Source organism: Mastacembelus armatus, chromosome 9, assembly GCF_900324485.2.
Source record: "Mastacembelus armatus chromosome 9, fMasArm1.2, whole genome shotgun sequence".
In the NCBI taxonomy this organism is placed as follows: domain Eukaryota; kingdom Metazoa; phylum Chordata; class Actinopteri; order Synbranchiformes; family Mastacembelidae; genus Mastacembelus; species Mastacembelus armatus.
The window spans coordinates 23085504-23108932 of record NC_046641.1 but is presented as its reverse complement, the minus strand read 5'-3'; the positions used below and the strand labels follow the sequence as shown (position 1 = coordinate 23108932).

Sequence of the window (23429 nt, the reverse complement as noted above, 5' to 3'; positions counted from 1 at the left end):
AGGTTCTGACCTTTAACTGAAGATCTAGTTAACTCGTGCCCCTAGTTAGTAAATACTATACTAGAGGCCAGGACTGTGTTTCACCAGCAGAGTTACATCATGATTAACATTTACATTTTCCTCCCTTTCCTCCTGTCGCCACATATGAAACTTTTGTTTCATTAAATGCACAAAGAGTAAGATAAACTTTTTGTTTTGATGGAGTTGCAGCAAATTCCAGAAATTCTTAGACATCTGTTGGTACAAGAAGTTAGTGGAAATCTGACATGAACCAGTAGCAAAGAGCTTTTACCTTTATCCTTTCAATCTGGTGTCATGTAAAACCCAGTTCAGCCTGAGTACTGAGGTCCCTTCCCCACAGGCCACCAGTCAATTACTTGGTTAAATATACAAACCCTGGCAAACAGCACTCACATACTATATGGTATGCACATTCCCAATGCCAAGGAGGCGGAAGCCAATCAGAATGCAAAGCTGTAGATACTATACGAAGCCATTGTGCACATGAGTCTACTGAGCTCTGTGGTTCTGCTGCTGTCGTTATCAGGTGATTCCTCTGCTTTAAGACGTCGCTGCGACTCCAGTGAAGGTCAGAGAGGTGTCAGCAGGAGTGTGTGTCCTCTGTCAGGGTATGTGAGACGATATGGCCTGTGAAAAATATTTTCAACACATGCTGCAGTCTGAAATTTCTGCAGGTGGGAACTGCTGTTTGTTTGTCTTAACTTGAAATCCAGCAAATGCATCTCAACCTCCGGACGAATCAAAGTCCTTTACAACATCTACATGACCATGAATAACAGTTTGCTGCTGCTGATTGGTGCCCAGTCAGTGTGTAAACAGGGGCAGCCTAATGACTCAGTCCGACTTTTAGCTTTAAAGAGTGTAAAAATCTTTACCTCGCACCGATGCTGTCCGCGTGCAGTTGTACAGAATGGCTAACTCCCCAAACGTGGTCCACACCGTTATGGATGTGAGCAGTTTGCTGTGCTGAAACACGTCCAGCTTCCCATCTGTAAATATGAAACAGGGACAATCAATCTGTGTTTTTGACACAGGACACAGGACAGAACGTGCTACAGGCAGGATCTAATGATATTTCAATTTCCTTCTATTCAACTAAACAAACATTTTCATTATTTCACCAGCTGCTGGACCGAACCTGTAATAATACAAGCAGGTGTGTGGTACCTGTTACAAAGAGCCAGAAGAAATAAGCATCTCCAGCGTTTCCAGAAGTTTTAAAGATTTACAACAAGATTTATAATAAAAAATAAAAGTCATCCCTGCTAAAAATAAGTACATTTAAAAAAGAAAGGATATGTTTTCTAAAGGACTAAAGCAACAAACAACAATCAGTCCATCAGTGACCACGAACTAAAATCATATCCCCCCACAAATTATGACTCAAATTACGGACTTCATTAGTGAGATTACGATCACTGGCTCATGACATCCGTGTGATTATTTTAAGAGATTTCATTAATAATCGATAATCATTCGTCATGAGCGGTTTCACCTCAGTGACTATTCACGTCACAAAAGCAGAAGCCGTGCTGGATTTAGTTTCTTTTGGTGGAACTCACAGTTTTTTTTTCTCCAAGTTAAAACAGAAAAGATTGTGTGTTTATGATTTGTCTTGTGAATTCATCACTTTACAGCCATTTTAAAACAAGCAACATGTGATTTCTGACTTTCTAGGAACAGGTTTGCAGTTTTTGGACATATCTGATCACATGTGTTACAGTGAACTCTGTCTGCCCATAGTGAGACTGTACCGTAACACAGTTAGTCAACAAATACTAGGACATTCGTCAGTGGCAGTGGACCAACCATTGTTTATAGGCCATGGTCGTCTAAAAACTTAGCTGCCTGGTTCGTTTGAGAAAGACACCAGGAAGAAAAAAATTCCCTAAATTCACCAAAAAACAACCAACCAACCATTAAACAAACGTATTAAAGTAAATAAAGAAGCAGGAAGATGAATAATGAAATAAATATGCTGGTGAAAATAATGTGTAAATGCATTAAATAACATATATGTCAGGATTATGGTGCTTTCAGGTCCATATTCTAACACAGTGTCTGGGTAACTGTGTCAGTGAATAGATCAGTGTCCAGTTCTTCAGGGTCCTGCCAAGTGCTGGTAAACCAGAGGAATTTAAACATGCCAAGAATACTTTTTACAGGCCAGAATCATTCAAATCCACATTTTCCAAAGAATAACATCAGGCTAGTTAACTTTTCACTTTAGTACAAAGGCCCTGAAAGCTTTAGATGCCATTCGTCTGTGCAGAGAAGTGGAACCGATCAATCGCTCACTTGATGCAGTTTCCCTTCGATTTGACTGTGGTCAGAGAGGCCGCACAGCCGCGGGTCTGCGTGCACACTAACGCTAAAAATAACCATCTCAAAATACTTCATGTCGCTGTGGCTGAGATTTTCCTGCAACTTTCACAATTTGCTGTTCATCCATTCAGATCATCCTCTGAAGACTCGTGGCTTCGCCGCACTCTCTTCATTAATAACTTCACTCACATGTGTTTGTAATTAAAAGGTTCGATTTGATTCAATTCTCAGGCTGAGTCACAGTTTTGGTTTCATTTCTTTGGCTTGCTTGTGAGAATCCACGTAAAACTAAGTGCGTGCTCCAAAAAGCCTTCTGTTCTCTGACCTGACATTTAGGTCTGTACATTTTCCAGAGCCAGAAGAAAGAAGCTCTTACTTTCCCCCGAGGAAGCAGAGAGAACGTTTTTCACACAGCTACATCACAGCTTCTTCTCCTGCACCAGGTAACCATGTGACTTCAGGCTGATGAAACGTGAAGTGCAAACCATGTTTTCTGTGTGTGTTATGTGAAAAGTAAAGATGAGAGGTTTGAGTTAAAAGGACAGGATATCGTAAAACGTTAAGTGAATCACTGTGCACAGGAGCAACAGATCAAATTTTAAAAATGGGCTTTGAGCCGTGTTGTGTTTCTTTTAAATCTGCAGGTTCTCATCCCCAAGTGTCCACAGCAGAGGGGAAGAACCAGTGAGTGAAATCACCCCCGGGTGCTGCAGACTAGTGGCTTCTTCAGAGCACGTGTCAGAGCCCTGCTGCTTTACACTTTCACACGTTGGTTCTGCTTCTTACTGTGACGAGACTAAGGCGTGTCCAGAGTATCGGCTGCTGCAGACGGGGAGGAGAAAAAACTGACTGTCTAATTTAATTCCAGAGAAGAAGAAGAAGAAGAAGAAGAAGATGGAGGAGCAGTGACGCACCTGCCAGGACAAACAGGTGGTTCCCGGGCTCCTCCTGCTTGATGACGTACTCTCCCTGCAGGTACGTGCGCTCGTACATGCACTCCACCATGTCTTTGATGAGCTGCAGCTCCAGGCGCTTCAGGTACTGGTTCTTGTTCAGGGAGTCTGTCAGCAGCTTCTTCACACTGTCACAGAAAACACACACGTTAGAAATGGACTTCTGCTTTGAGTCGTGTTTGTGAATGTTGCTGCTGGTGTTTTATGATCGTGTGGACGTTACAGGGGAAGTGGATTTATGTTCGGGCAGCAGGAAGAAATAAAGCTCTCTGGGCAGCTTCACACTCAGGACTCTGCAGGCTGAAGTGGAAGTGTCTGACCTCGCTCTGTACTACCTAAATGTTTTTTAATTGATTTAGCTGCAGATGAAATTACCTGCTTTCTTTCCTGTCTCACATCAGAGCTGCAACAATAAGAAAGTCCACTGATAATTCAGTTGCGATAATCGACTGTGCCAAAACCTTTTCTGCTTCTAGTTTTTCCCTGCGACTATTTGCCTGGTTTCTTCTTCTTCTTTGTCTTTGTCCAGGACTCTCAGTCCTGATACATCAACAGGTACTTTCTTATCGTGCAGCCTGTGAGAGCCGCCGCCGGAGGCATTATGTTTTCCGGTTGTCTGTTTGTCCGAGTGCAAACTGATTAGATTTTGGTGTTCAAAGGTCAAAGGTTAGGTTGGTTGGAGGCACAACGACCATATTGTGATAATTCTAGTTTTAGTTTCTTCCTCTTTTTATTCTTTCCTGTCTGTCCTTCCTTCCTTTTTCCTTCCTTCCTCTTATGTTTCCTTCCCATTGTTCCGTCTTTGAGAACATTTTACTTCACGTACATAGTTTGAATTCCTTTAGTAGTAGTGTTAAGTTTTTTCTTAAGTACAGACAGCTGAATGTTCCTGCAGACGCCCACAGTCACATTACTCACCACGTTTTTATGCTTCACGACACATATTTTATCTCCTGTGAAAAGATGAGTATTTGCAGCCTCTGAGTTCCTTCCGACAATGAATCACATGAAGAAGTGAAAACATAAGATCATCTGAGCTGTCACAGTTCACTGTTGTGCATTTCAGCAGCTGTAAGAGGAGGGCATCACTTCCTTCGGGGAGCTGTAAACTGAAAAGGCTAAGAGCAAACCGTAGATCATGAGACCTGGTTGCTTATCGGGGAGGTGAGCGGTGCATGTGCCGGGTGGTCTGTTGATTCAGCTTATCCTGCGTCATAAAACATGCGATTACATACAAACCTCCATCCGCCCGGCTACAGTTTGTCATTAGAGTCTGCAGCGTGTCATGTCTGATGAGGATAGAGTTTCAAAGGGTCCAGGCCTGACTCATTTACATTGGCTTTGGTTATATAATCCATGCTGGGCTTATTAGCGGCATATGTTTTAGGCATGAGCATTAGGCTGCGTGCTAACACTGATTCACTGCAGAGGGCTGTGTTCACATTATACAACCTGAAGGACACTTAGTGTGACAAAGGCAATCTGGCTTTCATGTTGGAAAATCTAACAAGGCTTACTGCTCTCATCAAGAAACCCTTGTATTGTTTCTTGGCTGATGAGTTGGTCGAACACACACTGGTTTATGGAGGGTCACACATTGAAGATCCCACAGTCGGATTTGATCATTAAGGGTTTTTGTGCACTGGTCCAGATCAGCAAGACAAATATAAAACATGACTTTGTTTTTGTCTTCGTTCTGTCCAGGGTGGACCCCGAACCGTTCCCAGTGAGAATTGTTTCGCAATCCTGGAAAGCTAAGCGGCAGATGGATGGATGATGGATAAATGGATGGACTGAAGGATGATGGATGGACTGAAGGATGATGGATGGTTGGATGGATGGATGGATGGATGGATGGATGGATGATGGATGGATGGATGGATGGATGGATGGATTGATGGATGGATGATGGATGGATGGATGGATGAAGGAGGGATGGATGGATGATGAGGGAGGGATGGATGAATGGATGAATTGATGGATGAATGGATTGACGGATGATGGATGAAGGATGGATGGATGAAGGAGGGATGGATGGATGATGGAGGGATGGATGGATAGACGGTTGAGTGGATGGATGGATGGATGGATGGATGGATGGATGGATGGACGGTTGAGTGGATGGATGGATGGATGGATGGATGATGGGTGGATGGATGAGGGAGGGATGGATGGATGGATAGATGGTTGAGTGGATGGATGGATGGATGAAGGAGGGATGATGATGGAGGGATGGATGGACGGATGGATGGATAGACGGTTGAGTGGATGGATGGATGGATGGATGGATGATGGGTGGATGGATGATGGATGGATGGATGGATGAAGGAGGGATGGATGAAGGAGGAATGGATGGATGGATGATGGACTGATGGATGGATGGATGGATGGATGGATGGATGGATGGATGGATGGATGTACTGTCTGTTGCCAGGTTGTGTTAAAATGACACACACTCAGCACTTTAAGCTATAAAGAGCGAAAAGGGGCAGAAACCAGGAGGGAGAAGACGAAGAGACGTGGGCAGCCTGTGTTTTACTGGTCTGCTACGTGTCACATTCTGCTGGGTAACATTTCCCACCAGGGATCACTAAAGTTTGATGATTAGTATTTTGTTTCTGAAAAGGAACTAAAGTTATCAGATAAATGCACCTTAGAACTGACGGACCTGTGCAGCATGTTTGGAGGTTTTCAGAATAGAACAGGACCAGAACAGGACCAGAACAGGACCAGAACAGGAGATCAATTTAACTTTTTTGTTTGCTTGTTTTATAGCTGTAATAAATTTACACGTTCTGGTCAAAAGTACATGGACACCAATACATTGCACCAATGTGTGTGTGATCATTGTAATTTGAAATGCCCAGACTTTACTCTGCTGCCTCTTCGCTTCTGGTTCCAGGTCTTTCACCAGCTCTTTGGAACCAGGCTGCAGGGGACTGGTCCCATCCAGCCTGGCTGATAAGGCCTGTAGCACAGTCCACACAGGCTGTGGGACTATTTCAACAGAAGAAATAATTAATGTTGACGTAACATTAATTTTATATCAGTTTATTTTTCTTTATCAGCCCGGGCCTATGTTCCCTGAGTAGCAGCTGAAAAATCTTGGACTGAAGACAGTTTTTTGCACGTCATCAACACTATGATCTGTGATTCTTGCCCACCTTTCACTTACCACTCGCTCCTTCTGCTGCTCGCATGTTTAAAATTCAAACATTCAGCTGAGATGAGCCTCAAACCACCTGCTGCCTGGCCTCGTTTAAACATCTCACCTCACATCCTTTGGTACCCGGGCCTTCTCGAATGAGAACTTGGGCAGGCTGCTGGAGTCATAGGTCCTCGATGTGGGCTCGGCAGACACCCCAGCTTTGGCTCCTTTCCTCCTGTTGAGGGTGTCCTTGACGCGAACACTGAGGCTGGGGCTGCTCTTCTCCCTGGCTTTGACCGAAGGGGGCCTTGATGCCAGGCCGGTGGAGGCTCCGCTCTGGTTCTTCATCACGTCCTGCAGCTTGTTGAGCTGGATGCACTTGTTCTGCAGCTCCTCGCTCAGCTCGGCCAGAGCTCGGGTCTGCTGGGCCAGCGTCTCCTGGAGACCTCTGATCTGCTGCTCTCTGGCACAAAGCTCCTCGTCCTTCCTCTTGCCCTCTCGCTCCAGCTCCTCCACCCGGACCCTCAGGGAGTCCAGGGAAGAGTTTTTCAACCCGCCACCATGATCTCTGTGGGCTCGGCCGTTATTGGCAGCAGAGCCGTCCGTGTGTTTGTAACGCTTTGATTTCATCGAACCGTTCCCCATTGTATCACCTGGCAGGACGAGAGAGTCAGAGATTAGTATTTACTGAGCAGGGGCGAGCTTTTCCAAGACAGTTAGTACAAAAAGTCTGTCGGAGGAAAGTGGGAATGAGGTTTCAAACAAAGCGCTGACGGTGTGAGGAGACAACCCAAGACAGGCGGAGAGAGGAGAGAGAGCAAATCGCTGTATAATGGCCAACAACCGTCTTCTCCATTTATTATTCAGAAGGCAGGAAGTATTAGATTACATCAACAGTCACTCCCTATCTGCTCTGCCGGCAGCACGAAGATGCTTGGACTCATTTATCTAAAGAGGAATAAGACGAAGCGAGTTGGGAGAGTGTTTCTCTGCACATGGTGGGAAATGTCTGAGAACAATGGTGTTTTTGTCGCCCACACACACAAACAGCAGATTCATTCATGACATTCCTGCTGAGACGTCACATCAGCCTGTTCTCCAGCAGCCACTTTACTCTGAACATGACTGACTTTAGTTTTTTCTTCTTGCTCCTGAAGCTTTGACTCTGAAAATGGATCATAAATCACATTTCCAGTAACAGATTTTCTGACAGGCACCTGAGAACCCATGATGTTCCCACAGTATTCATTAGTTAAACACCAATTCGGTTAAGTTTAGAAATTACAACATCTCCTTTGAGAACCGTGCACCTGCGCGTGCGGATGCCTCGTCATCCTGAGAATGACTCGGTTTGCATCAAGTTAAATCTCAGGACTCACCTGGTTATTGTTCAGTCTTCAAAGAGGACGAGCGGAGACCCGGGCCGGTGTGTTTGCACATGGGAGCATCAGCAGAGAAAGAGTCCAGCTCCAGCTCCGCTCGCATCCTCTCCTCCTCCCTGCGTCTCCGTCCGCGCGGCTGTGCGCGCTCTCGCCTGCGCGCGTTTGATTGGTAGGGCGACGGTGGCGACAGAAGCGATTTTTGGATTAATACAAAAATGGATTTATGTGATGACCTTAACCCTTTTTGGTATGAGAGTAGGCGAAAACACTTTGGCAGCTAGTTAAAATAAACGTCTTTCATTTTTTTATTAACCAGAAAAAAAACATGAGAAAGAAAATAAAAATATGGCCAAGAAAAGGCATTAAACTGATTAAAGATCATTATTATAAATATGTGGCCCTGTGATGGACTGGTGACCTGTCCAGGGTGGACCCCTGCCTTTCACCCAAAGAGAGCTGGGATAGGCTCCAGCAGATCCCTGGGACCCTGGTTAAGGACTAAGGGGGTCTAGATGATGGATGGATGGATTATAAATATTTTTTATGTAAAAGTTTTCATCCAAAACAAAACAACCTAAAGGAAACTTTAAAACAGCAGAAGACCTGCTTAGATCCCAAAGACATTAACATGTGCAACATTAGCAGCATTTATTAGCAGCTGAGGGTCCTTTTAGCTCTGGTTTGGTCCCCACCAGCACCAAATCAGTCTCTTAGCTGATAAATGCTCCACTCTCTTCACCAGCTGGTCACTGCTTTTCTCAGGCTGCTGTTTGGTGCTGAGCAGGTAGACGACAGTGACTTTATCAGAGCTTCTTTGCCTAAAACAACTTCCTGCTGCTGCTGCTGAAAACCAAAACAATGAGCTGAAAGATGCTAAAATGCTACGTGGACCCAAGGGAAGCTGCAGAGTTGGGGGATCATTCTCTGTGGGTTTATCACTTTATAGAAAAATACTGATTATGAGAATGAGACTATTGCGGAGAGGACAACTCAGAGGGTGCACGAGTTGTACGTGCAGTGTAACGTCAGAGTCAGAGCTGCAGTCCTTCACAGCCAGAAATGTTTAATTGATTTTCCCAGCGTGTCTGTGTGTGTGTGTGTGTGTGTGTGATGCTGGTCTGCACAGACTGGCCTGCAGCAGATTCCACTGACTGACAGAACAATAATGGCAGGTGGCCAGAGTTGATTTATCTGCACTGGGACATAACAACATAATAATCCAGGTCACTGACTCCCAACCTGAACCTGGCAAATGATGTGCAGACAGACTGAGTGAGCAAACATGTTTTCACTAAAGGCCTTCGGCTGATTCTGTAGTACGGGTCTTCTCCCAGGGGCTGAGTCGGGCCTCAGTAACAGGGCCCATTTCAGACTGAAAGAACAGACTGTTGTGTCTGCACGGTGCCGCCTCACAGCCTGGACGCACAGACTGTGGCTCAGTAGTTTTTACTCTCCAGAGGACAACGTGCAGGTCAGGATTAGGGTCTGGACCCAGGTGGACCCGGGGCCTTTCTGTGTGGAGTCTGCATGTGGTCCCTGTGTCTGTGTGGGTTTTCTCCTGCCACGGTCCAAACACATGCAGGTCAGGATTAGGGTCTGAACCCAGGTGGACCCGGGGCCTTTCTGTGTGGAGTCTGCATGTTGTCCCTGTGTCTGTGTGGGTTTTCTCCTCCCACAGTCCAAACACATGCAGGTCAGGATTAGGGTCTGAACCCAGGTGGACCCGGGGCCTTTCTGTGTGGAGTCTGCATGTTGTCCCTGTGTCTGTGTGGGTTTTCTCCTCCCACAGTCCAAACACATGCAGGTCAGGATTAGGGTCTGAACCCAGTTGGACCCGGGGCCTTTCTGTGTGGAGTCTGCATGTTGTCCCTGTGTCTGTGTGGGTTTTCTCCTCCCACAGTCCAAACACATGCAGGTCAGGATTAGGGTCTGAACCCAGTTGGACCCGGGGCCTTTCTGTGTGGAGTCTGCATGTGGTCCCTGTGTCTGCTTTAATTTATGCTTTTGTGAAGCAGAAAGTTGTACAATAATTAATTGAAATTTCATTTGTTCTTTATTTATTGTGTTTGTATTAAACTGCAAAAGGCCAATATGTAAAATTCATTATACAAAGTTGAAAATAATAAGAGCTGTTGTTTTTTTGTATTTTTCTAGAAAGGGACCAGGTTGCAGGTGGACCAGAATCCCCTTAACCCTAACCAGCCACTGCAGTGCGGAACCTTGGAGCGTGCGTAAGGTTTGCAGCCCGGTCACATTTGATCGGCGAACCGCGGAACAGGTGGTTGCTTCTGGCGTGTACGTGCCTTTCACCGGAGCTTATTTTTGGATTTTCATCGTCCTGGTCTGACGAGGTTCAGGTTTAATGGGACCTGGATGGAAAACGGTGCGTCCCCACGGCCCCGCTCTGCTGCAGCACCGGTGAGTCACCGCTCCGGTAAAGTTGGAAAGATATTGACAGAAGTCCCGGATCAATAAATCACACCTGTGGTCCGGTATGAGCTGCAGGCTCCGTGCGCAGGGACCGTCCGCAAAGTGCAGGAACGAAAGGAGACAAACAATATTCAGTAACTTCAAAAATGCGATTTTGTTTTAACAACTTTTTTCTTGTGACTTATTGATCCGAAAATCTGTTCAGCTTCATTTCAAACTTTACTCACTGTAGTAATTTATTCTTCCTGCGTCCTTCACTTTTCCTAAAACTGGACAAACCCTGTTTTTTCACGCCACTAAAGCAACAGTCCGCAGATTAAACTGTGATTGTAGTTTCATATCCACAGCTGATGGTTTCACGGTGTCTGTTGTCAGTTTGTGAAAGAAGTACTCAGATCCTTTACTTAAGTAAAAGTATAAATACCACAGTGTGATGATTAGTGATCGACCGATATTGATTTTTTTGTAACCGATACCAATTGTTTGTGTTTTTATGTGCCCGATGTGCAGCACCGATATTTATTCTAGGGCTGCACCAATCGATCATTTTTGGAGTCGAGTATTTACCGAATATTTCCGCGATTACTCGTGTAATCAGATAAAATACACTTGTTTCTTTAAACTGACGTTACCTTCTGATGGCTCTGCTGGATGAGCCGGTCTGGTTTGGTTCACAACCGGATGTTTACAGAAATGCATCTGGGCTGTAACATTTCCTGAGCATCAACCCGCTGAGTGACCAGCAATTTGAAAGCGGCTTATTTAATAAGTTACGTCTTTATTGGAACAGAAGTTGACAGATAATCTTACGTGACTCCATGAGTCCGTCTCTATTTCTTAGAGCCAAGCTGCATAGACTCCATATCAAGTCTTTATGTAACACATCTAATTTGTGCAATGTGTTAAATAAAGTTTACTAATTAAGTATAATTCACCTGTGCACACCGTTGTCTCGCAATTCTCAAAACACCCACAAGATGGCGGCGTTTATCAGTAAATCTGATATCTGATTATAGTAAAATGCTAAAATATAGGCAAAAATCAATATCGGTCGATCTCTGGTGATGATTAAACTGTAAACTCCAAATGTATACACGAGTAGTGAAAGTACAGAAGTATTTACCGGCTGTTTGTACCTCCTCCTCCTCCAGTGATGTGTTTTTGCTTCATGTGGTGAACTTTATATCATTATAATTGATCAGACTGTAATTTGTTTGATCCATCTGATTAGTAAAAGGAACTAAAGTTATCAGGTAAATATAGAGCAGGAAAAAGTACAAGGTTTGGCTCTGACATGTAGTGAAGACCAAGGATGAAGTAGTAAATCATGGAAATTGTACTTTAATACAGTACCTGAGTAAATGTACTTAGTTACTTTCCACCACTGGTGAAATGTGTGTTTCTTGTGTTTGAGCGTCAGGCACAAGGTTGTTTTTCTGCCATGTTGCATGAATTCAGTCACATTCAGGTGCAGTAAATTTCTTTGGCCACATGATGGAGCCAAATATGTTTTTAACTTTCTGTCCCATGTAGAAAATGGACCAGACCAGAATACTTCAGTCTCTTATCACTGATGTAGTTGTGTAGTTGTCGTGGCGTCTTGCACAGCTTCTTCCGACGTTGGCCCTTCATATATTTTATGTTTAATTTTGAAAAATTCTGTTCAACCCTTTATAATAAGGATACAATTCATTCATTAATGTTTATGTATCGTCTTTAAATGGTTTTGGCTTTAGTGCAGCGTTGAAACACACACTAACAACACAGAGCTGCTAAATGTGACACGTTGACAACTATTTCAACTTTTGATTCATGTTTATGAGAATCATTAAAGTCCAGAGTAGATCCAGGTTTTTGATGGACTGCACAGACCTTGTTAACCTGGTTTTCCTTTTGGTGCAGGTGACTCCTGGTTTTATGAACTGCCACAGTCCTGGGACCAGAGGATGAGAAACATCGACCGTACAGCTGGTGAGTCCATGAAGTGCTAATTCACCATTTGTGTTTTTGTTTGTCACGGCTGCCTCTACAGTTTCATCTGGACAGGACGAACGTGGTCTATCAACTAAGGGATTTTACAGTGTTGCTGAAAAAGCAGCACTTTAAGATCTGTGATAGATCAGTAGCAGGTTTAGACATTAGAGGAGCAGCGCCACCTATTGGTGCTAATCGGACTGAACCTAAAAACAAAAGCTAAATTTTTAACCACGTTTACTAAACAAAAAAATCAGGTTGTGTGTGATGTGTTCATGGTTCTACAACTTAGAGATAGTGAAGGACAGGAAACAGAAATTAATAGTCAGAGCTGCCCTGATCTGCAGATATGTCTACATTTTTCTGTGTGAATGCAAATTAAATAAACATTTTACCCTTTGGTGTAATTTAATCTGCATTAGATGCTGCTAGAAGTAATCCCATAAGTTATTGCTTCACAGGATATTCAGCCAAACTATAACTCATTCATTCATTTGCAATATTTAACTTGAGTCTCTTCCTGTTTCAGGTTGTGTGATGAGACCTGAGGCAGCGCCCTCTGCTGTAGACGTCTGCGTGATGCAGTCGACAGCTACAAAAAGCTGGTAAGTGGCCTTTGATTTTATTATTCACACAGCAGGTTGGGACTCAAATAGAAAAAGCCTTTGACAAACCCAGTCATTTTTAACATTTTATTGGCTTTCTTTTAAACACAACTAAATAATTTATGAACTGTTTGTCTATTCCATCTCAACAGTCCAGATACAAATGGATGAACACAAGGAGGTAAAGAAACATACAGTATGTACACAATAAACCACGGTCAAGGCAAAGCCGACATCATCAGTCAACAGTATTTAACTTCATATTCTGAGCTAGTACCTTGAAAATTAAGTGTCTGATACAAACATGTATAAAAAAATAACAGTTAAGCCGATATCTGAGGACTCTACTCAAGCATGTTATGTACCTAGTACAAAATTAAATAACAATAAGATAAAGTATTGGCATAAAGGACATAATGTGATTACACATATAAAGATTTATAAATAAAACATACGCAAGAAACTTAATGAAAAATAAAAACAAAGGGATTTTTTTTTTTTTTTAAAAACAGAAACCATCAGTTCACATTGTTCAACCACCAGGGGGCAGCACGATCACTCATGTAGCAGGTGCAGCAGGAACTAAAGGGAAAGTGTGTGTGAGCAGGTTTTCACTCAGATCACCAGGGACAGCACATGAAGCTCACGTCACACCTCCCACTTCAGCCGAAGGCCTCGGTTCGCTTCAGTTCCTTTGCTCGAAAGCCGAGCGAGACGTGGGAAACGGGTGGGCCGAAGCCGACCGAGGCCTTCGGCTGGGACGACACAAACACCTGTCACCTCATGCTTTAAGGAAAATCACAAAACATCAACGACAAAGAAAAAAAAAAACAAAACCTCAGTTACATCTTTAAAATGCAGCCAGCGCATCGTTTTCTGACACAGCACAGTGATGAAGCCGGAGATACTCGGGGATCGTACGAAAGGAAAGCGATGAGACGAAGGCGAGACAGGCGGTGGCTAGCTTAACGATAAACAGTGTCGCGGATTAAGGTTTGGTTTCTCCGTACAGAGAATGCTGGCGTGTGGAACCAGAGTTTCTGTTGCGTTAGCCAACCAGCAGCTAACGTTGTAGCTTCAGTGGGAAAAAACAAAAACGTGTTAAACTGGCGGGGCAACAAACATCCCCGATTAACGGTCACACAGGGCATCAGGGCAAAACGCTTCAGACAGGAAAAAGCACTTCCTGCTGCCTTTAGTGTGAGGAGATTGTAGATTTTCCTTTTTTAGAAAAAGAAGTCTACAAAGTTTTACAAAGATGAAGAAAAACAGCTGCCCTGAAATACACATCACAAAGAGCAACAGGGTAAGGAAAAGCGGAGCTTAGCGGAAATCTGAAGCTCGGAGGACACGAACGGTCCGACCAGCCAGAGTACGGATTGTCGTTTCCCTTCCAACACGGGGACACTTCAGACGGAGACGCCCGCTCGTCGGGGGGTTCGTCTTTATTCTGGTTCCTCCCGTCAGGAGAGTTAGACCCTGCTCAGCAGAGTAGACCTGTAGGGAGAACAGAAGAGTTCAGGTCAGTCTGGTGCTGACAGACACATCTCAGTCATCTCAACGACTTAAAAGCTGAACTGAAAATTGAGAAACTGACAGAATAATAATAAAAGCTTTTAAGATGTGACTGTGGTTTTGTTCAAAGCTTGAGTTTGAAAATTCAGTAAAATTTGTGCCTTTAATCCTGAATTCTGACCCAAACAGGCCGAGCTCTTCTGACCTGCACCAAGAACATTTAGACAATAACAGGCCTCAGGCAGATTTGGTTGAAATCTTCTGTTGAGATTGTTCACAGCAGAATGTGTCTGTCCCCGTGCAGAGAAACGCTCTCTGAGCGGAGCGGCACGTTCTGCTGACGCGGCTTGGCTGCAATAAAGTGACAGATCGTGTCTCGGGGGGACAAAGGGAGGGTTGGCGGGCGATCAGCAAACGTGAACACTTGTGCTTCTATCTCTGTGAGGACACTCGCTGCCGTAATGCCTTAACCTTAAACGTCACAACTAAATGCCTGGACTCAATCCCAACCTAAACCTGATTATAACCGTCACCCATCAAACGTCAAGTGTTAACCCTCAAACATGAGTCTGGCTGAAATGTCCTCACGCTGATAGAATTATGCCTCAAAGTGGTCCTCACAAAGACAGAGGTATCCCAACACTCACAAGGCTCCAGATCCAAAACCTGCCTTTTACCTGTGCCCCCCTGGCTGCAGGCCTGAGTCATATGTCTGCATGTGGGTGGACGGACATGGACGTGGGCTCAGTATTTCAAAACTGCATTTATTTGTATATTTTGGCCTGTAGGGACCAGAAGTGTTTGGTTTTTTCCTAATATCAGCTCTTTCCTATGAGAGATGTGTGATAATACATTTAATACATGATCTTTATTCCTGTGTGATGTGAAGCAGAGGAATTGTCCCTGTCAGCTCTCTGGGGGTTTCTTCAATGAGTTAGAGCCGTCTGAACAAAGACGGCCAGTCACACACACACACACACAGTCACACACACACACACACACACACACACACACACACACACAGCCAGAGTGCTGTGTAATGAAGCGGTGTGGTGTGTTTTGGTGTGCACAGAGTGTAACTGTGTGAAAAGGCCTGCTGTCTGTTGCGGTGGTGAGAATGACGAGCTCCTGTGTGTGTGTGTTTCATGTGAATAGCGTGCAGGTCAGCGTCGACCTACATCCCGAGGGTCCGTCCGGTCACAGAGGAGGACCGCCGTGACTGAAAGACTTAGACCCTGAGGGCGAGTGTGTGAAGTGGGAGCCATGGGGGTTAATACTCACCTCAGAGACTTCCATCTGTCCTTCTCCATGTGGTTCTCAGGCCCTTCGCTCTCGTACGAGGCCAGATACAACGCTGCAGAGAGAAGATCGAGGAAACATCAGCCTTGAGGTGCAGTTGGTCATAGTTTTCAGGATTCGCACATTAACATATATTTATTTTTTTTACTAACAATAAAACTGCATTTCCTGCAGATCCAAACATCTCCTGTTACTAAGACAACTTTACAATGAAAAATAATCCCTTTGTTTCATCACGTAAACTCTGTCTCTGTCCTTATATGTACAGGCTGTCAGGAGGACGTTCGCTGACACCCAACACCGTCACCCATGGGTGATAGTGTTAAGAGCGGAGGCTCCCAGCCCATTGGTCAGTTCAGCAGGTGCACTTCACTGTCAGCGTCTCTGATGAGGCTTTTGAGGTGGAACAAAGGAGTCGGACGTTAACGGGCTGTGTGGTTTCCATCCACACCTGTTCTCTCCTGTCGCTGCAGTCGGGTGCATTTAATCACCACTGTGCAGTTTAAACTAACAGGATTGTCTTTCATAATCAGCTGGATCTGTTTCCACTGCCAACAAAGACACATGAAGAAGTGTCTGGTACGTGACATTTGGGCTCGATGTTCCTGTATCAAACAGGTTGTGTAATTTGTTAAGTACGTTCTTTTGAAGAGTTCGACATGTTTGGACTCGTTTTCCTATTAAATATGAAGCTTAATTGGCTCTGCCCAAACTTAAAATGTGTTGATTTTACATTTCAAACTAGCTATAATGCAAAAATGTTAAGTTCAATAAGCTAAAGACAGGTCTTTATAGTAAGCTAGGCTATTTAGCATCAGTCTGGACATTTAGCTCCAGGCCAGAAAGTAAATGAGGACATTTTCCAAACTGTCAGACTGTTCCTTTAACATCCTGTCACTATGAATTTGCACAAAGATGAATTCTTCAATAAACTCACCATCCTCAGTGAACACTGGAGCAGTGAGCAGGTACTGCAGGATCTTGCGGTCCTTCTCAAATGGACACTCCACCTTCTTCCAGGTCATGAATTCACTCACTTGTTTGGCGAGTTCCCAGAATTTCTGGAATAAAACGAAACACGGAACCGAATAAATATTCAGAAGGAATCAACGTGTGCTCAGTATATTCAGCTTTAGTTTTACATGGTTCATCATCCCTGTAAGTGTGTCAGACTATAAACATGGCTGCAGGAATGTACACCGCCCAAGTGCCTCTGAGCAAAGCAGCCGACTGACAGGGTCCAGGGGGACCGGACACTGGCGTAGTCGAGCTGCTCTGATGTCAGTGTGTACAAATGTAGGAAGCGGGGCACAGAAAGGTTCCCAGGATAGAACCGATGCTTAAAATAGCACCTGACTCAGTGACGCAGTGACCACAGACCAGTGGAAACAGTTTGGTAACTGGTCTGTGTGTTTGCTCCATGGAAACAGCTGAGTTTTACACACTTCTTCATTTCTAACACTCTCTGGGGGAAGTGGACAGAAACAGCAGAGAATCTGTTGCCATGTGGAGTCAATAACACTGATGTTTCCTGACAGGAGAAGTCAGCTGTTGCTGAGGAAACTCCCTCTGGGGATTTTTAAATTCAGTTCACCTCAAAGTTGATGTGTCCGTTCTGCAGCCTGTTGGCACAGCCCTCGTTGAGGAAGTAGATGTCTTTAATGAGCAGGCTGAAGAAAGGGATGACGATCTGTGAGACAGCAGAAAGAGAAAGATGTGAGGGGGATTTCCACGTTACTCAGGTGTGCATCTCTTACAAAACTCAAAAGTGAAAGGACTGCAAAGTAACAAAGAGGCTGTTTATCGTTTTGTGTTGTAGCTTTCGGTTCCTACAGGCGTGTAGCGGCGTGTACAAATACAACTTTCCTGTTCTAAAAACACAATGAACTGCTCAAACCAAAATGAAGAAATGAGACTGGAGTAAAGGACCGTCCTAGAGAGGAGGAATTCCCCTTTAAAGTCCCTTAAATAATTAACCACCACCCTTCAAACGATGATTCAGGTCAGTGTATTTCTGGGTGCTAATGTACATGGTTGATGGGGGAAAGAAGCACCAGACTCCATTCAGATAAATGCCATTTTAAGTTGCCGGGATGTTTCTTTTCACTGGTGGAGTTGGGACTTTAAACCGACTGGTTCAGTCGGTCACTATGGCTGATAAACACAAAATCTGGCACAGTCACTTAGTAAAAAAACAAACAAAAACCCATCTGTCACCTTTTTCCTGACCATCCCAACACCAGATTCATAACAGTGAGGCTTTTTAAGAGAAATACCACAGATGAAACCACAGACTGAGGTCTTTTGCTTTCTCTGTGCTATTCTGCCAGATCATTGTGACTCTATCAGAGTTTGTACATGAATAAACCACCCACTCTCCTTCCTCATGTTTTTACTTCTATCCACAAAACAGTAGTTTTGCCAAACCAGTGAATCTCTCACGTGTTTCTCTTTAACTCTGTTCTCGGCCGACTTGTGAAACAGCTTTTTGGGTGCAGCGGAACAACCAACTGATCCTCAGTGAAGACTGAACATTGCTGTTTAAGAGGCTGTGTGTGTGCAATATGAAAACACACGCAGCACAAATCTGCTCTACAAGTTCAAATCTGAATATTTGCTGCTTTTTTATATTACATGATAGAAACTCTGCAGGTTTTAAACAGTTTTTGGACAGTGGAGCAAAAAGGTAGGCTGTCAGCTTTGAGTAACTGAAGTGAATTTTACCCATAATCCTTTTGACTATTCTGTGCAATTAGATCAGATAAACTGAGTCTAGGTTTCCTTCTTTAACAAACAACTTAACTTTGTTACTGATAATAAGACAAGTTGATTAACAGGAAGTCTTGAAGCTGCTCTGACTGTCCAATACAGATTCTCAGAGCATCAGTCTGATTAAAACGAATATTAGAAGCAGATTATGTGGTGAAATTCTGATTAGTCTAGTTGTGCAACAACTGCACAACAAAACATATCTCTCTCACACACACACACACACACACACACACAGAGTCTGCTTTAGCTCGGCTGTTTGTTGAAACGTCATTTCAAATACATCAAACTGTTTTGTCTTGACAGCAAAGAACAAAACTACAGCACGACGGGACCAAAGTGAAGCAAAAATGTTGGATTTGCTGATCCTCTGACAAAGTCAACAGCCCGGTGGATGCCTGGAGTAGATCGTAAACACCCCCACCCCTCCCTAAAAGGAGAGGTCACAAGAGCAAGAACATACCGGACTTCTTGGGAACTTTCCGTTTCGTGGCCCCGTCCTCTTGCCTGGGTATGTTTGCATATCTGAGCTCTAAAAAACATCCCCTCGCAACCCTGAGGGAGGCAGATACATATTGACAGTACAATCTGCTGCCATAAGAAAACACTTGTTTCGACGTGAGGAGAGGCTGAGCACTAATGCCTGGCAGCCCACGCTGGTCCAGTCAGGGCGGGCAAAGCAACAAGCAGCAGAGAACACTATGTGATCTGGCAGGCAGCCATGTTTTATTCTGCTTATGAGGAGGAAACCAAGACCCTCCTCATATCTTGACCCACTTATAACCCGACCTCTGTGTCCCCTCAGAGCTCCACTGTTATGTAACCTCTGTCCCGCATCCAAGTCTAGTGTAGAGGCTGCTGACGGCGTAAGCACGACAGGAACACGGCGTCCAAGACGATAAGACGCAACGAGCGACAACACTGTGGTTTGTTTTTCTACTTTGCCTCAACATCAACTATTTCCATCAATCTCAGCGTTGTGGAACATGAAGACTGAGGTGATCCGACAACCATCTCGACCTTTTACATAACTCTGATCAGCTCAAAGAGTCTCTGCAGCAATACTTTGTTCAGGCCAGACTAGTGATCAGAGCTTGTTCTGGATTATTCACTGGAGTGGCTCTGGGTGTGAATTTCATCTAAGTGAGATGTAAACAAATGCCTGGACTAGACTCTGACTCAATCCAGGCCTGAGGGTGGTGGTGGTGGTTCTGCTAGAATCTCAACCTTTATTTAACAAGCTGGACTTTAAATATCAGCATGTAAATTTCAATTTGCACTGCTCGGTTCTGCCCAGCACTGGGTCCAGATGGGGGCTAAAGGTGAATCTTATGAAAATGTTATACTCAAAATCTTTTATAAACCAAGTGCACCAGCTGCCGTCGCACAATGTGCCGAGGACTCACCTTCTCCCTGCTGCTGTTGGCGGTGATGGACCTCTGAGTGGCGCCTCTCAGTGCTGTTCTGTAGTTGTAGAAGTTGCTGGATGGATCCATTTGGTGCTATGGTGAGAAAAAAAAAAATGTACAGGGTCAGTTTAAAGAGAAACAAACCTCTGATCAAACAACCAATCAGACAACTTGAGTTAACTGGTTAAGTCACTGATCAGGGAAAAATGTTGAAGATATTTGCACAGCTCAGAAACACCAATGTGAGGACCTGACGCTTGTTTTCCATTTCATGAACATGTAAAAATTCTACTTTGGACTTTCAATCATTAGTTGCATAAGTCATCATATGATCAAATACTTCCTGTACACAAAGCGACTTTAACCCAGGCTGTAGCACGCCACAGTTTGGTAACTCAATTCTCTGTTGTCGGCGTCATGTGAAATCAGGAGGTTGACGATACAAACGCACGTATGACCTTCAACAAACAGCCAATTACAGCTCATTGGAAAGAAAACGAGATTCGACTTAAAGACGAAATAAAACGCACTGGGACTAAATAGGAGACCATCAAAAGACAAAGCAAAGCAGGGAGGAGGCGTGTGACTGACAGAACAAGAGACGAAGGAGAAAGACGGAGGCGAACTCCGGTGAGACGTGAAGGGAACCTAAAGAGGTGAGTGTGTGAAAGCTGTTCCAGCCCACGGAGAGTCCCAGCCCGACTCGTCTCCACCTCAGATCTCTGCTTTTAAAAATCTCGAGCGACGGCCTGCTGGGCTCAGAGAGCTTTCCCTGCAGAATCTGGGATTTCCTCCAGAACCACAGGGCTGTATGTGACCTGAATCCCAGAGACCCCTCAACATCAGGTGCCCCCCTCCCTGCACCTGGACCCACCACCAACACGTTTGGTTGTTTGTCCTCATCTAAGAGGACAGTGGTAGGAATGTGATTTCCTTTCTCTTTTTAATTTTTGCACATCACTTATTGTGTCAGGAAAAAATGTCAACCTGAATAAAACATCCTCACACCAAAAAGCTATTTATTAAGTTTATCATGGAATCATATCAATCTCCCTGATTAGTGACTGAAGGGGTTTCATTCAAGTTTAAAATCGTTCCCGTCACGTCCATGTGCAGTCACCACAGATTTCTGCTCATGCACTCGGGTTTTCAGCACCGATGTGTTTGTCTGTGTTTGTCATGACAGTTAACCCAACAAAGAAGCTCCCCCACACGCCCACAGCTTTGTTAGTCATCAGTGCTGAGCTGTGAATGTGTGTGGGCTCAGAAAAACTGCACACTTAGCAGTGGATGATTCAAACATGAGGAGCAAATCAGAAAAACGTTCAGAAATTGTGATTTTATGCAGCGAAAACATCAGATTTGGCCTCACAAATGTTTTACATCAGTTTTCCATTTTCCACCTTGTGTCTTTTGAGCACTGGGGGACAGAAGTGCATTGATTTCACAGCGTAAACGGTCTTCATGCAAACTTACTTCTAAAATGTCAAACTTGGCCGTTTTGACTTTACTCCAGGTTTTCTTCAGCCGAGACACAGGACTCATGTTCATCCCAGCTGCAAGACAGACACACACACAGACAGTGAGAAAGACATCACACCCAAACAGGATCACATTAACACATGGCATTTTCCCCATTCAGCTACACAGACACACACACACCCAGCCCCAGCATCCACCATCCCTCCCAGTTGTGCTTTAAACAGCCTCCCCCAACCAGGATCCGCCCTTCTCTGTCTTTCTATCATTTCTTCTGATGCAGCGAGGCAAAAGGCTGCAGGAACAATGGAGTTAACACACGCCTCGCTTCCCCTCCCAGCACTCTGCTTCCCATATGCTAATCCTGTGTCTGTGTGTGTGTGTGTGTGTGTGTGCGCTGAGGGGTCACCATCAGAGCAGAACAATAACACAGAACAACCATCGAGGAAACAGGAGCTAAGATTTTTGATCGGCAGACTGAAGAACTAAACACTAAACCCTTTTTCTCTGCCTGGACTCACTTCACTGACAGTTTCTGGGGGTTCACAGGACTCGTAAATACCCACAGTGCACCCACAGCGGTGTGTTGTAGTGTGTGTCACTAAGACGCCAGGGGAGACACACTCCTCTTCATGAGAACATTAATAGTCTGTTAATGTTAATCTTCTCAGCACAGACGCTGCGTCACTGTCAGACTGTGTATCACCCGAATTACTCTCAATAACATTTTCCTGTAGTGATCTAGACATTTGCAGATTTTATTTAAGATTTATGTCAAGTAAACTATAGATCTAGGTAGCTTCTGTTCAGTGTCATATCCACACTGGCAAATCAAATCAAGTGCATTTTGAGATAAAGTGTAAACTAAACACTAATCACACTATAACCCAGGACCAATGCATGAGCCCTGTAGCCAATTACTCTTCAGTTTCCTGTCATTGGTGAAAGTTGATTCTCAGGACATGTATTTCTACCTTTTCTGATCAGACCCAGCTCTGAAAATCTAAAAAAACCAAAAACTATCTGCTAGACAGTTAAAGATAAAGAAGGTGAATTAGAAAACTGGCTTTTTGTAATTTGGGTGAACTGACCCTTTAATCACATCACTAATGCACTGTCCAACACTGGGGCTCCCTGGAGATGAGGCTGGTGGGGAAGGATTTGCCTGTGGCACTCACTCACTCTGTCTCTCAGGGGGGAAGGACAGAGGACAGCTGGCTCTCCAGTATCCCCCCCCCCATCCCATCCTCCCTCACGCTCTCTCTGGTCAGTGTCGACCATCTGCCTGGGTGGTTTGTCCTGTGTCCTGTTCCAGCTGCCTCCCCACCCTCTCTGCTCCGAACACACAGATCCTCCGCCCTTCCAATCCTCCTCAGACCAGATGCCCTCCCCTCTACACACCGAGACCTCTCTGGGATCCCCAGCGCAGCTCGGTCAGGTATCCACACTGTCGGAGCTGCTCTGAGGGTCCACGTGTCACTTAATGATTTCTAAACTTTATTACACCTTGATTTGCTCTGTCTAAAGAAATATTTCTTAGAAAGCTATTTATACACATCCACACCTGGAGGTTGTTTAACAGAACTAATCCTGCGGGCACGGAGCAGCTCCAGTGGGGCAGTTAATGATGTAGGGTTTCCACAGTACCCATAATTCTCTGTAACTACTATACTGTATGTGTGTGCAGTCAAATGTCAGCATCTGAAAGCCATGGGAAAAATTCAATAAGTGTTTCCCTCCTCTGACCAAACTCTATTGAGACAATTATCTGCATGAGCTGCTGCTCCATTCCCTCTGCAGCCAAGACTCGCTGATACCACTAGACTGAAGGAAATGACACACGCTGGAAATAAACCATGACAAGTTACTGCTACAGGGGGAGATCACAACAAAGTGCATCTTACTTTGCCGACTGAAAGAAAAGATCTCTGTGCGTGAATGGAGAGAACTAGTGCAGAGTCCGAACGACGCTGATCAAATCGTAAAAAGTGACACCCACTGGTGCAAATCATCAACAAATCAACATCATCTTAAAATATACTGCCTTTACCGACGGACTGTTGGTGGAGCTTTAATCCAGAAAAACAATATAATCCAGGTTAGAGGACGCTGCTCTGTCT

The 23429-nt window shown here is 44.5% G+C and overlaps 2 protein-coding genes and 1 long non-coding RNA gene across 4 annotated transcripts in view; 1 reads left to right on the top strand and 2 right to left on the bottom strand.

Moving 5' to 3' along the window:
* prkg2 (protein kinase cGMP-dependent 2) overlaps positions 1-7929 on the bottom strand; it is an 18931-nt gene extending 11002 nt beyond the window's left edge. Inside the window, exons 1-4 of the mRNA XM_026320854.1 lie at positions 7827-7929; positions 6572-7100; positions 3261-3427; positions 897-1010 (exon numbers count right to left, since the gene is read on the bottom strand). Coding sequence (XP_026176639.1) covers positions 897-1010; positions 3261-3427; positions 6572-7092 — 802 coding nt within the window. The 5' untranslated portion in view covers positions 7093-7100; positions 7827-7929. The remainder of the gene's footprint in view (positions 1-896; positions 1011-3260; positions 3428-6571; positions 7101-7826) is intronic.
* LOC113138430 (uncharacterized) lies at positions 3198-16822 on the top strand. Of its 2 annotated transcripts, XR_003296455.2 has the most exons (7): positions 3198-3321; positions 9984-10247; positions 12162-12230; positions 12763-12838; positions 12991-13019; positions 15509-15743; positions 15921-16822. It is a non-coding gene; the product is annotated as an uncharacterized LOC113138430 (long non-coding RNA). The 2 variants fall into 2 exon arrangements; XR_004463145.1 differs by lacking the exon at positions 12991-13019.
* rasgef1ba (RasGEF domain family, member 1Ba) overlaps positions 12912-23429 on the bottom strand; it is a 24929-nt gene continuing 14411 nt past the window's right edge. Inside the window, exons 9-14 of the mRNA XM_026320857.2 lie at positions 21307-21386; positions 19828-19923; positions 17247-17342; positions 16590-16713; positions 15635-15707; positions 12912-14335 (exon numbers count right to left, since the gene is read on the bottom strand). Coding sequence (XP_026176642.1) covers positions 14311-14335; positions 15635-15707; positions 16590-16713; positions 17247-17342; positions 19828-19923; positions 21307-21386 — 494 coding nt within the window. The 3' untranslated portion in view covers positions 12912-14310. The remainder of the gene's footprint in view (positions 14336-15634; positions 15708-16589; positions 16714-17246; positions 17343-19827; positions 19924-21306; positions 21387-23429) is intronic.